Here is a 13,781-nt window from a genome sequence, read left to right as displayed (position 1 = left end):
TGACTCAGCCTGCCTGTGCAGACACAAGTGTTCATCCTACCAGAGTTAAGCTTTAGTAGAAAATAACTCCCCAAATCTCCCAGGTGTTCTCTGGGTCCAACCTTGCAATCTTAAAGTCCAGGTCTGAGTATAAAACTACAAGTTAAAAGCAAAAAAATAACTCTGACACCCTCTCATGAAACAAAAAGAGGAAGGCAAACAAAAGCCCTCTCATAACTCAGTCTTTCTTTTCCCGTTATTTAAAGATGTACAAAGCCTAGAGACGCTCCTGAGAGAATCCATCATCAGCGGCCAGCCCCGCACAGGCCGAGCGTGGAAGAAGATCCTCATTCTGGTGGAGGGCATTTACAGGTATGTGAGTGACTGGAGGCCTTTGACACTCGGGGCTCACAGCAAGCTGCCCAATGAAGAGAACATGACCTTTCCTGCTAAAATAAAGGAGGTGCTTAGAGATGCTAGGGAGTAACACAAGATAAAGCTACCGAGAGAAGCGTCCAGATCTGGGGTTTCCTGTCTTTTCTACAGCTCTGTGCATCTTCTGGAAGGCTTGGGGACTGACATGCTGGTAAAGCCTTCCTTAGAAATGTCCTCAGCGTTGATCTGTATTGCTTCCTTCCAGCGCCCTAACATTTCAAACACCTTTTGTGCCTGGGCTATTCAACATCAGGATATCTGTCACAAATGTTTCAGTGGGTGACCCCAACACCCTATGTGAACAGTGAACCCAATCACTTATTTCAGTCATTAATTAAGTAGGTTAATGACTGGCCTCAGAATACAGGGGCTTCAAGGGCAATCCTTCCTCCAGAGCGGGGCCAGTGGAATGCTGATCCTAGCATTTGGTGATATTCTCAGGATTCTTTCCCTGCCCTCCTTAAACTGAGCAGGAAAATATCCACTAAGTCATTCTGAGCAGTGGTTTTATATTGCTGGCTGTGATTGAATTTGCTTCATTCTCTTTCTAAATCGATTACCATGGCTCAAATGGAAATTGCACCCAAGCATTCCGTCTGTTTACACCCTTTTCTGTAAGCCAAGGAAACATTTTCTCAGAGTGCCTGTTCTTAAATCAATTCCCAAATAATCCTTACAGAAGAGAAACCTGGGGCTCTATCCCCTATGAGCTTCGGATAGAGACATGAAATACCAAGGAAGGAAGTGAGGGCTGGGGAACCCCAAGCCAGAGTGTGACTACAAAGGAGACAAGAGAACAACAGTAGCACTGTGAATCCTCCCTCTGCAGCCCTTCCTCTTCTTCACGAAAAGCAAACATTGCTACATAGACAGTTTAATGTTTCCTAACTTGAAACCACTTCAACTGAAAACAATTGAGATCACGAAGGTATTAGCTTTATCAATCATAAGCAAACGCCGTCTATGTCAGTACCGAGTAACAGGAGAAATGTGACCTATCCTTTGTTTTGGAAAGAGGGGGTGAATTCTCCAAGTCAAAGATAAAATAAAAACCAGAGTCTTTTTTTTTTAATTTTATTTTAAGCGATTAGAATTCTGTAGTAGCAAAGATGGCAGCTCATAGTACGTCGCTTTCCACAGCTACATCATTATTGTCTAAGGTCGACCCCAGGAGTGTGCAGTGTTTACAAGGTCTCTAAAACAGTGATCTAGAAAGCTGGGGTAATTTTTACCCCATCTCCAACCAGAGAGCATTTGGCCGGTGTTAGTGGCCACGCATGAAGTGGAATACTATTGACATCTAGTGGGCAGAGGCAGGGAATGCTCCTGAGCACCCTGCAAAGCACGAGGCGTTCAGAAGAATTCTGTCGTTCAAAATAGCAATACTGCCAAGGCTGAGAAAGCCCTATTCTTGGATAGTTAACTACTCACTGGCCCCGAACTTGAACTTTGAGGAAGTAATCTCACTCTGAGCCTGTGCTGTCATAAACCTAAGTGGCAAGCTTTCTCCCTGTGTGGTTTGTAGCAGCTACCAGCCTGAGAGAGATTCAAGCAGCCCTTATCTAAACACCTGTCATTCAGGCTTGGACTCATGGGAGGATGAATTGGCTGAGGGAAGGCACATTGGGCATCTCCTTTCACCAGAGTCAAAAGAACCCAATTTCAAACAAACAGAACTTATTTCCACTAAAGGAAAGTCACATTTTCAAGTGCTTGGATCATGGCTGAAATTAGTGTTCATCCATGTTTTATTAATAAATATTCCCATCAGAAACCACTACAGCAACTGGACCCTACTAGGGGCTAGGCTAGGCTTTATCCTGTCCTGTGGGGAGTAAGGAAGAGAAGGTTTGCAGGTGCATGCTTCTGTCCCTAAGCCAATGAGGCACTACTACAACTGAGCAATGGTGACTCTTAGTTAACTATTGCTGTATATGAAAAGATTAACAGTGATCATTTCTTATTTTCCTTGATCCTGTGAGGCAGGTCTGCTGCCACACACAGTGTTCACTGAACTCATTCATGAGACCGCAGTCAGTCAAGAATTCAAGCAAACATGGAATATCCAAATTTTCCCCATTCACATATTTAGCACTGGCTTTTTGAAGGCGACTGGGGTGCCTTTTTCTCATTCACATGAATCTGGTTTGATTTTATGGCCACCAACACCAGGATCTGTGTCATCTAGTATTGACAAGACATCAGATCATCTATTCAGAGCTCCCTTACAACAGAACACCTGGCTTCCAAGACAGAAAACCCAGAAACTGCCATTGTTTTAAGAGAGTGACCCAGTACTCATGCTGTGCCCTGCTGGCCAAACACACCCCAGAGATAGCCTGGATTCTCAGAAAGGAGAATAATACTTTAACTCTTGGTGGGAAGATTGGATTGTGTACACAGCAACGGGAAACTTGCACATGTCTATCTTTGCATCAGTTTGCTGCAGATCAAACAACCTAGCATGTACACTGAGCAAAGTTTCCATGTCATAAACTTCCTCTCATCTTCTCTGTATGATGATTATGCCATCCCGACAGCCTCCATCCCACTAGCAGCCTCGTGTTTTCCTTTGTAAACCAAGACTAGAGTCACATAAATTCTGAAGCAAAATTCCAGTTGGAAAGCTTTCGCTTGGGCATGCAGTGTAGAACTGTTCACCAGAAAATGAAATTGCTTTCCATCGTGCTTTCTGAAGTGTCAGGGTTGAGAATGTGAGCTCAGTACACACCTACCTGATTGGACAACTCCCCAAAGCCTCTTTTGCATTTTAACTCCTAGGGTTGTCTTTGCTGTTGTTGTTCTGTCTCTGACTTCTCTGCCCACAGGTAAAGTACCACACCACGAGCTGTTCATCCACAGCAATCATTTCATGATTCTTAAAGAAAAAGGTTAAGTTTTCAAGTCACAAAGTTTCAAGTAGGCTTCAAACTAGAAGTGTCTAGGTGACTGGACCGAGAACCCAGAACACTTCCCAAAGTTAGCGACAATAATAATTATTATTGCCACATCCATGAGAGTTCTTATCTTTGCGAAAACTGTAGAGGAGTCAGGATTTTGAGCCAGATCTGGGACCTGGATTCAAATCTTGATATTGGTCCCCATAGCTGTGTACCCTCCTTAGAACATATATGTAAGTGTTAAGAAAGATCATATCAGGCAGGGCCTGGCAGGGGCAAAGCCCATAGAAAGCCCATACACAGAGTAACTGTCTTTATAATCTCATGTTTTCCACTGAAGAGGTTTCAGGTTGGAAAACACCAAACTGCTGACATAGCAAAACTGATTTGCTCTCCATACAGAAAAAGAGGACAGCAAAGCGAGGTCTCATATTGGCCTTGTGTCTGGTCCTTGCTCAATATTCTAAGTGTATGACATTGCACAAGGCTGCTGAGAGTATTATAAAGATGAAGAAACAGAGGCTCTGAGGCCTGGATAAATTGCCCCAGGCAGATTAGTAAAATGAAGCAGAGCTGGTATTAATAACCAGGTGGCCCTGGTGAAACAAAGGCTCACTGCAGATAGAAGAGGCCACCTGTCTGTTGGCCTCCAACTTGTAAACTCTCAAAGTACAAAGTCACTCTGACTTAAAGTAATCCTATCTAGGCTTCATCTTCTCCATCTGTAAATTAAGGGGATTGAAAAACACAAACATAAATGCCCATGAATCCATGACTTGGTATCAAAAAGTCAAATAGCATTGTTCTAAGGTTCTAATCTGATTTCCTACTATTGTGTTAAGCAGATATTGCTGTGGGTTGGAGAATATCCCTCCTCCTAATTGTGGCAGTAGTCTGGGGTCTTCCCAAAGGAGAAGATTTCACACCAGGACAGAGATAGCACAAGCAAATAGTCAAGGTTTACTTTAGCCAGTGAAAAAGCAAAAGGAAAGAGCACCCTCCTTGCTCAAGGCAGAGCTGAACCAAAAGTTCACAATGAAAGTCTGTTTCTAGCATCTGGACTCACGAGTCTTTGTCTACCACCTGCGGGGCAGTCTACGATGGTCTTAGAAGCCATTCTGATCCACCATTAGATACATTAAATGCAAGAATATGTTTAAAAATTCTAATGACCCATAGTGTCGAGGTTGCTAAAAAGGCAGGAACCTCATGTTGCTTGAGCTGACTAGCCAGAGTCTGCCAAGACTAGCCTTGCTGGTTTTTCTCTGAGACCTGTTCTTCATCTTGTCTGGTCAAAGTGACTGTCTCATACCCAGCTAAAAGTCATTACTTCAGTGACTTTGTTGATTTAGTCCTAAAAATCATTTCAAACCGAACATCTGTTTTGACTACAGCATTATTTTTGTAGTATCTGAGAACAGATTCCTTATCAATTCATAATAAGAAATCTCAAAGTTATTCAAAAGCATGATGCTAGTAAAGATGTCCCAGGTAACTTGGGACACAAACCAGCATGGTGGGAGCCCAAACTTTCAGAATCTAAAGAGTTTCAGAGTATGTGTCAACCTTTCCCAAATCGTACACATAAGCATATGATGAATTTGCAGAATGTCTTGAGTCTAAGAATAGATTAACAGTTCTTCTTCCCTCAAACTGCGAAAAGTTAAGAATAACCTCAGTGATAAACTTTCCCCAATCCTCTATAGTTTCAACCTGTAAAGACAAAGAATAAGATGGGTTTTGTCTTAATCCCTCTCCTTCCTTGTTCTCCCTTTTGGGTATCTCAGTCTCTGTTTCTTCTCACCGTCCCTTTCCTTTTCTCTACATCCCCCTCCCTTCTCCTCGAACCTCTTTGTCTCTACCACACCCTTTCCTCTTTTCTCTTGGATTAAATCTTGGGCGCCTGCCAACAAGTTTTCCACCATACAAGTTTCCTGAGCTGTGGCTTAATTTTTGGTTTCCATGTGGAGAAGAGGATGATGAGAAGATTTCAAAAGGAATTGTTACTCAACTAATGCATTATATACAATAAAAAATCAGTAACTTGTTGACTTGTGGCCTAAAGAATAATTCAAGTCCCTAGACAGAGTCTCAGATAAACTGATGGCGTTATCTTTATTTATAGCCGTATTTTATTTCTTTTTCTTCTACTAAAGCCAAAAGAATAACAAAACCTTTCACCCAGGAAAAAACATAACAACATGCTATGTGTTTTTCTTTATTGCTTTTGGTCTTGATTGTTTTGACAGAAAATAGTGGTAGTGACACAGATAATGATTTTATTTATTTATTTATTTCACCCAGACTCATTATCCCGCTATGACAAAAGGTTCTATGCAAATTCAATAATACTGGGGGGGGGGAATGAAACCATTGTGGATGAATGTAACTATATAAAAACTGAGTTCTCCTTAGGGCTCGATATATGCCTGGCATTAACCCCCAAAATAAGCAGTATTGTAGAGCCATTAATCTTGGAGGAAGAAGAAGTACAAGCCAGGTGGTTAGGTCCTTACCTCAGCGAGAGCAGCCCCTGGAAAAACGGCTAATTACCTGTGAAGAGTGTCTACAAACACTGTCAATGTTAACTTTGCCTCCTGCCAAATTCAGTTCCAGAGAAAAAGAATGGCTGTTCGTGTCGTGTCAGGTTTCTAGCAGATTTTGTGTTACCTACTTACATTAAAGTATTAAATTAAAATTAAAGCATTTTAAAGACAAGCAAAATCTAAGAATTCTGAGGGTCTGAAATCATTTATCATGTGTGACCCCTGCAATGACACTCATGTGCCTTTATTTTAGAAGATTAAACCCAGAACTTTGTTAAAGCCTCCTTTTTATCAAATCAGGCCTCAGTAAAACTTTCTGCTTGCAAGCTCATGGAGTGACAGTTAACAAGCATGAGTGCTAGCCATTATAAAGATTCTGGGAGGAAAGCTTCATCATCCCGCCTCTACTACATAACAATGAAGCGAAGGATAATGGAAAACATCATATAGGCCGCCTAAGTCCCAGGTTAGAAAGTGCTGTGACCCCAATATAAGCTTAAGGTAGACAGATAGTAATATTGCCTCCTCAGGGGAGAGCACTCTAACAAGCAAGAAATTGAAAGTAGTGCTGGAAATAGTTCACAAACATGCATAAGAGAAGACCATTTGGTCTTCCATTAAAATCAGAACTTGGCCATCCAAATGACCTCATGAAATACCCATGCGCTGTATCATTGATGGTTAAAGTCAACTCTTTTGGTCTGGGTAGCTGTGACACTTAATGAACTGTTTTGACTGAATCAACCTAACACTTAAACTTATTTTTAATGTATTATATACAATCTAAGACCTAACAGGGGAGGATGGCGAAGTTCACTGCTCTTCAAATGATTAGTCTTTAGCTAAATTGTTGCTTGAGTTGTTTGACAAGCTGCATTGTGTTGTGAACATACGAGTCTGGTTTGTTGGGGTTTTTTTTTTTTTTTTTTTGAGCCAGAGTGTTTGTACAGTCCAAGTTATGCAGTGCAAAATCTTCCAGTGGTCTGAGAACTAAGTGGAGCCAATGTTCTTTAAAACCCATTGAGATCCAGAGGTGCTATGTAAATATAAAATTTAATTTTACTTATTAGTTGGCTTTATGTTACCCTTCTCTAGGGACTTGAAGCATTTTACAATTTGCACTACCATGGACAATAAAACACTTAGACACTCTCTTGATCACTACACACACTAAAATGGGGATGACAGGGATTAACATGACCCTGGGTAAGTATGACATACCAATCTGGGAAATTATCCTTATTCTTTTGGAAAACACATAGAACATAGAGCACAAAGAGTAAGCTCTAAACTAGGGATTTTAGTTAATGTATCAAAATTGGCTCATGAAATTGTAATAAACGGCCCACACTAGCAGGTGACCTTAATGTCAGGAGAAACTTGGCAAGACTGGGGATACAAGAATCCTCAGTACCTTTTATTCAGTTGTTCTACAAACATAAAGCTATTATTACAAGAAGTTTTGTCAATTTAAAAAAAAAAAAAGAAACCTAAAACTTGAAAAACTAAAATAAATAATAAAATAGGTCTAAAGCAAAAGGGTTGGGTAGTAGCGGTAAATCCCAAAGTGATGTCCGTAGCCTCTGGTGTGAGTTTATCCTGGAAGCTCGTATATACCATTGATCTGTCCCGCCCCCTGACCCAGCACCTCTGGAACCTCTGTGGGAGGAACCCAGAAACCCGAGCCTTAAACCTATCAGGAGTTTTAAGGCTTAACCAACTTCTGTCCCATCACTCTGAAGAATCATGAAGAAAGGGTGCCACCAGGAGGCTCACATAAACGAGTGCTGAGCAGGAACACCAAGGGATTTTCTATTATGTGATAATTGGTACTACTATGTCAAAATTTCTGTGTATTTTTAGTTCCCCAGTTTAATCTTCAGCAGTTCAGATGCTGACTTTAGATCTGGCCAGCACTGCCAAACAAGCAATGGCAGATAGATCAAAGTGGCTCAGAGTGGAGCACTTTCATTAAGACCAGCAGAATACCTATCCCCAAAGCATTGATCTAACTGCAAAAAAGCAGCTTTACAGACAAATCAGATCAACAGTATGGTAAGTTCATTTCTGTGTTAAGAACTAAAGATAACAACTCAATCCATCAAATATAAGTAGCTTATTAAAGTAGCACGGCACAGAGAAGCCTTACAAGATTGAAAGGTTGTCATTGCTGAATAAAATATGCTAATAGAAGAGTGACAGATTCTTGTCAGCAGCCTGACGGTGTCAGGGCAGGTTTTCTAGGAAGCACTGGAAGGAAAGCAACAGAACTTTCCAGAGGCTATTCACTACTTACCAAGAATTTTTCCTTCTGTGCTAGCATGGAAGGTTCCATTGTGAATCTGCCTCAGATAGTGGCTCTAAAGAAGAAATACAAGGCTTACCTCTACGTCGATGAAGCTCACAGTATTGGTGCTACGGGCCCCAATTGCCAAGGTGTCAGAGACTTCTTTGGACTGGCCCCTGAAGATGTGGACGTATACATGGGGACGTTCACCAAAAGCTTTGCAGCCTCAGGAGGCTATATAGCTGGGAAGAAGGTAAGAACGGAAAGTCTAGTGTTTGTGGAGACCCTGAACCCCCTAGGGAAGCGGGAAGCAGGGCTTCTCTGAATTCCATGTAAATTTCAGTTGTGCTCACCTGTAACATGGAGTAAGGAGGAGTGTGGAAAGAGTGATCACAACCAGATAACAACAGCGAGGGCTCAATGTGCAGAGCACCTGGGAGAGAGGAAACTCAGCTGGACGATGTCTGAGACATCTTGTGGAAAGATCATCAATCAGTCTTGTAGACAAATAGTGGGAGGTTTAATCTCACAAGAGACAATAGCATACACCAACCCACAGAACTGATAAGAGATCCTATAAGAACTACAAGGGAGTGGGGTAGAGAGATGGATCAGTAGTTGAGACTATTGGTTGCTCTTCTGGGTTCAATCCCTGGCACTCCACAGCGGCTCAACACTATCTCCAGCCCCAAGGATCTGAAGCCTCAGCTGGCACTGCACAAATATGGCACATAGACATACATGCAGGCAACATGTGCATACAATTTTTTAAATTCAAAACTTAAAGAATTAGGAGGTGTGTGTGTATGTGTGTGTGTGTGTGTGTGTGTGTGTGTGTTCAAAATAAAGTAAGTGATAGAAACAGTAGGAAAAGTTCATGTATTAGAGAAGCTGACCTGATGGATTTTACAAGTTGTCACCTAAACAATGGCAGAACAAAAATGGACTTTGAAGGTTATTTTTCTAAGAAATAACTTTCCTATAATGTTATATAGCCCGTCTTCTATATTCTCAAAATGTTTGAAAATTTGGATCAGATGACATTATACTGTTAAAGAAGTGAAAAAGAAAATCAAATATTCAGATCTAGCTCTAAGGGACAAAGAAGCTGTGCCCTGGTCCCTTTACCTGTATGTACCTTTTCCAAATCATGGCAGCTGTTTCATACCAGTTTACATTTGTCCCAAAGGGACTGTAGTATAGCTCCTACTAGAGGGGCATTGTTGGCCCCAAATTAGTGCATGGAGGTGCTGCTAAAATGTTGTCTAGGCCAGGCAGTGGTGGCACATGCCTTTAATCCCAACACTCACTCAGGAGCAAGGGAAATCTCGATGAGTTCGAGGCCAGCCTCGTCTACAGAGTGAGTTCCAGGACAGTCAAGACTACACAGAGAAATGCCATCTTTTAAAACTGGGTGAGGGGTGAGACAGAGGTATTTACTTATCCAGTTACTTATCCATTCTAACCAGCAGGAACAAAAGTTCAGCCTACTGGTCAACCAGTTAGACCAGTTGGTGGGGTATGTAGCAGGCAGCTACTATCACTAAAAGCCAGTGATTTAAAACAACACATTTCATCTTGGCCACTTACCATGAGGCATAAAGATGCCTAAAACCCTGTTTCCAGTGGTCTTTGCCCTCCTTTAGCTGCTGCCTTCCTCCATATTCAAGGCATTGTATATCATCCTCCCTCCGGTGCCCTACGGGGATGAGCTAGGTAATGCTAGAAACAGAGGGAATGTCAGGCCCTCAAAGACTTCAGCAAAGCCTAGTGACAGGTTAATATTTCCTTCCCAACTGTCACATCAGCGGGATCAGAGGGTCTCGGGGTTAGGAGCTGTCAGATCCGGGTTACCTTGCCTTGTACGCCCTTGATTGCTTTAGCAGCAGTGCTGAGCCACAAAACTTTTAATCAAGCGTAACTCTGTTTCCTGAACCAAAGGCACCTGGATAAACTGAAGCAAGCAGATCCTTGAAACGCTGTCAGATGTGTTGGATATCACATTTTTCTCCTTGGAGTGCCTTCATTTGATACCTATTTTAAACAAAGGCCCGGGACTAGCGGCAGGAGGGACAGTTCCCTGGGATCCTGCACAGGTTTTCTGTTCTGAAGGCATGGGCAGGGTTTCCTAAGTGGAATACTCTTGTCCACATGATTTCTAATCCTTTAGGGTAGAGACTGAACAGTTGTGAAAGCTATTGTAAATCACGCCTGCATTTTTTCCCTTATCCCACGTTATACTGCAGTATCTCAATTAACCACCAGGTGGCATCATGAATTAGAGTATGTTTGGCCGGAGCTCGCTCGCCAAACTGCCATACACAGTCCTAAAACACCAAGTGGCAAAACCTTGAAGACACAAACAGAATCCAGTACATGGAGGCTGAGCAAGAGAATTTGGCCACAAGTCTCGAAAATAATCGAGTGGGTTCAAAACTCTAGATAAATATAAAAATACTTGGCTCTGAAATCTCTTGTTAGTCTTCATTTACAAACAATATTCTTTCTTATTTATTTATTCTCCAGCCAAAACAGTTTCTCCTCCCAGACATTCCCCCCCGAACTTCCCCTCTCCTGCTTCCCTTCAATTTTTCTTCTTTCTCATAAGAAAAGGGCAGGCCTCCCATGTATATCAGCCATGGCATACCAAGTTGCAGGAGACTAGGCACCTCCTCTCTTATTAAGACTGAAAGTGGCAACACAGTAGGAGGGAAGGGTCCCAAAAGCAGGTAACAGAGTCAGAGATAACCTCTTGTCCCACTGTTAGGAGTCCCAGGAAAACGCCAAGGTACACAGCTGTAACGTATTTAAAGAGGTCAGTACCATGCACGCTCTCTGGTCGGCAGTTCAGAGACAATATTCTCAATCATTGCAATGAAGATATTCTAGGAATCTTTGTGGAGTGGATGAAGAGCCGAGATTTGCACATTACCAAACAGAAAAATTAGGCAGGTAAAAAATACTTGGAAACAAGTGAGGGGCAGGGGGAAATGTGCTTGGTGCTAAGGTCTCACGGAAAGCAGAGGTGCTCTTGGGATCTCAGTTTTTCCTTCTTATTGGGTGTTCTACAAATTCATCTTGGTGAATCCGGGTAATTCCAAGCTGAAGTACTTTCTCAAAAACCTGTGAGGCTTTCCTCTTTTACTCTCTGAGTTTGGAGCTCTGTTGACAGTGAACAATTCAATACTCAGGAGGACATCCTTCCACGATGTCCCAGATGAAAAGCTAGATAATGATTTCACTTTTCAATTTTCAATTTTTTATTTATCTAACTGCTGAGGGGACGTGATCAACACTGCCTGCCCTCTGCTGTCCTGAGCATGATCCTGCATCTTCTCATTCTCCTGATCATGATCCGGCATCTTCTTGCACGCTGACTGTTGCCCACTGGCTTCTCCCAACTGCCACAGATTGATGACTGGCAAATACGTGAAGCAGAGACTGCCCTTGTGACTGATAGACTGCGGAGTTGTAATTCTAGAGGATGGAAGTGGGAAACAGAGACGAGGTTTGGGGTGATAGTTAGATCCAGTGGCCTGAAAAGCAAGCAAATGCAGGCCCCTTACCGAGGCATTTCTGTGCTGGCATTCTCAGCCCTGCCTGCACATAACAGCCCTTTGAAGTAAATAGGGGTCACGGAATGAGTACCAAGATGTTTATTCTAAAAGCCTCCTGTCTGATTTCCTCCTCAAAACCCACCCTTGCCCTTGAACTCTGAGCCTAAGGGTAAAGAAAATAATCAGGGTTTTGAACTTGAAAAGAAAAAACAGGGCTTGGAAGCCTGCGTCTGAGAATACCTCTTACCCACTCCCAAAGAAAGACACAATGCAGACTCACCTTGTGAAGGACAAAAGTCAACTCTTAATTCATGGCTTGTGGTACCCAATCAGGGGATAAAGGGATGGAATCGGTGGGCTTTCCTTGACATTCTCCAGAAGTTACTACAGAACCCTCCTTCCTCAACCACACAAGCAAAATACCCTTTACCTGGAGTAGAACAAAATGAACTCAGTCTAAAGGAATATGCTGTAGGACAGAGAGTTTTCAAGTCCCGGGGGCAATTTCTCTCTGACGGGCTATTATTCGAACTAAGGATGCTTGTGAGTGATTGCATAAATTCCTCAATTTATGAAAGGAAATGGGAGTGGGGACGTTCTGATCAAAGGAGGCTTTGCTTTGTTTCCTTGTCTGATCTTTGAGGTAGCTACTTCCCAGCTGAGATGTTGCTGGACTTGTTCTTAAGAATACAGCTTGCTCATCCTTAACACAACAAGGGACTGCCCATCCTTCCTGTCGCTGAGGCGCCTTGACTCCCACTCAGCTGTCGGTATGAGCAGGTTGTCTGCTAAGACCCTGTGACAGTGGACTTTAAGAAAAGTAGTGTACCCTCCGTTGCCTTCTCTCCAGGTACTCACTCCCTTTGAACAGATAAGAATAGTACACACAAAATCCTTTAAACCCCAAAAGAGCAAAGTCTGTAGATCAGGGAAAGGACCACAGGGTAGGCAGAAGAGCTGGTCTTCGTGCTGTCTGAGACTCACTTCTTTTCATACTGAGGCTGCTCTTCACTGGTTTTGAACAGATGATAGGCATAGCATTAAAGGCAGAGACTCCTGAACCAGAATCAGTGGGTTCAAATCCTCACCACACCATCCTTTGTGAGTAATTTTCAGGATGTCTGTGGCTCAATTATCCTTTGTATATAACTGGGATTAAAAAGCATTGGCTACCTCAGAGTTGTTGTAAGTTAATTAACATATACAAAGTTCTTAAAATGGAGTTGAAAGCATCCTGTGAACGTTGGCTATGGTGTCTGCTTCTGGCCTCATTTTCTCCTCTGAGTCATTCAATAGTGCAAGTTTGTGCTCTCCTTTCTCCCAAAGGTCTGTCTGTTTTACTGTTGTAGTCCGTAGTGGCTAGGTTAGGTTAGGTTAGGTTTGGTCTGGTTTTACTGCTGCCGCCACTATCCATCTTGGGATGGAGGGAAATACAAGCTAAGTATCATTGGTTTGCTTCCTTGCAGCTGCCCACATGCAGGTAATTTAACCTTAGATCATCACCTTTGCAAATGAGCAAAATGAAATAACAAAATCCCAAGAAGTTTTGTGTTTTGGTTCCTGACTCCACCCCACAAATGCTTCCTGTTCTACAAATGTTTAAATTGATAGTCTAACCACTGTCATAAACTTGCATTAAATACCATAATGTACCTTTTTTCTAATATATATATATATATATATATATATATATTCACATATTTTCTAATACACACACTCTTACAATCACTCTCAGGTAGTTAATAAAAGTATCACTGCTTTCTCACTTTGCAGAGAAGAAGACTGAGATAGTAAACTTTCTTATTTGTGCATAGTCACTTAGTTGTCAGTAACAAAGGCAGGATTTGGAGTGAGCAATTAGGTTCCAGAAGTTGTTTCAACTCTAGGACATACTACCCTTCGAGGAAACAACTCCTGATCAACTTTTGTCCAAACCACTAGCTTCTCTCTCTTCTCCCAACTGACTCCTCCTTTCTTTGCCCTTACATCCTCATTTTAGCAAGCCAATATAAGTGCTTTTTAACCTCCTCTGAATTCCTCCATATCCACCCATCTTCTGTGGCCAGATCACCCCTGG

The 13,781-nt window shown here is 42.2% G+C and overlaps 1 protein-coding gene across 1 annotated transcript in view; it reads left to right on the top strand.

Annotated features, from left to right (window-relative positions):
* Positions 1-13,781, top strand: part of Sptlc3 (serine palmitoyltransferase long chain base subunit 3) — a 107,444-nt gene that overhangs the window by 60,132 nt on the left and 33,531 nt on the right. The window contains exons 7-8 of the mRNA XM_038331986.1: positions 246-351; positions 8,181-8,400. Of these exons, the coding sequence (XP_038187914.1) occupies positions 246-351; positions 8,181-8,400 (326 nt within the window). The remainder of the gene's footprint in view (positions 1-245; positions 352-8,180; positions 8,401-13,781) is intronic.

This window comes from Arvicola amphibius, chromosome 5 (genome assembly GCF_903992535.2).
Source record: "Arvicola amphibius chromosome 5, mArvAmp1.2, whole genome shotgun sequence".
Taxonomy (NCBI): domain Eukaryota; kingdom Metazoa; phylum Chordata; class Mammalia; order Rodentia; family Cricetidae; genus Arvicola; species Arvicola amphibius.
The sequence above is the reverse complement of the archived record's forward strand: the minus strand, read 5'-3'. Positions and strand labels throughout refer to the sequence as shown.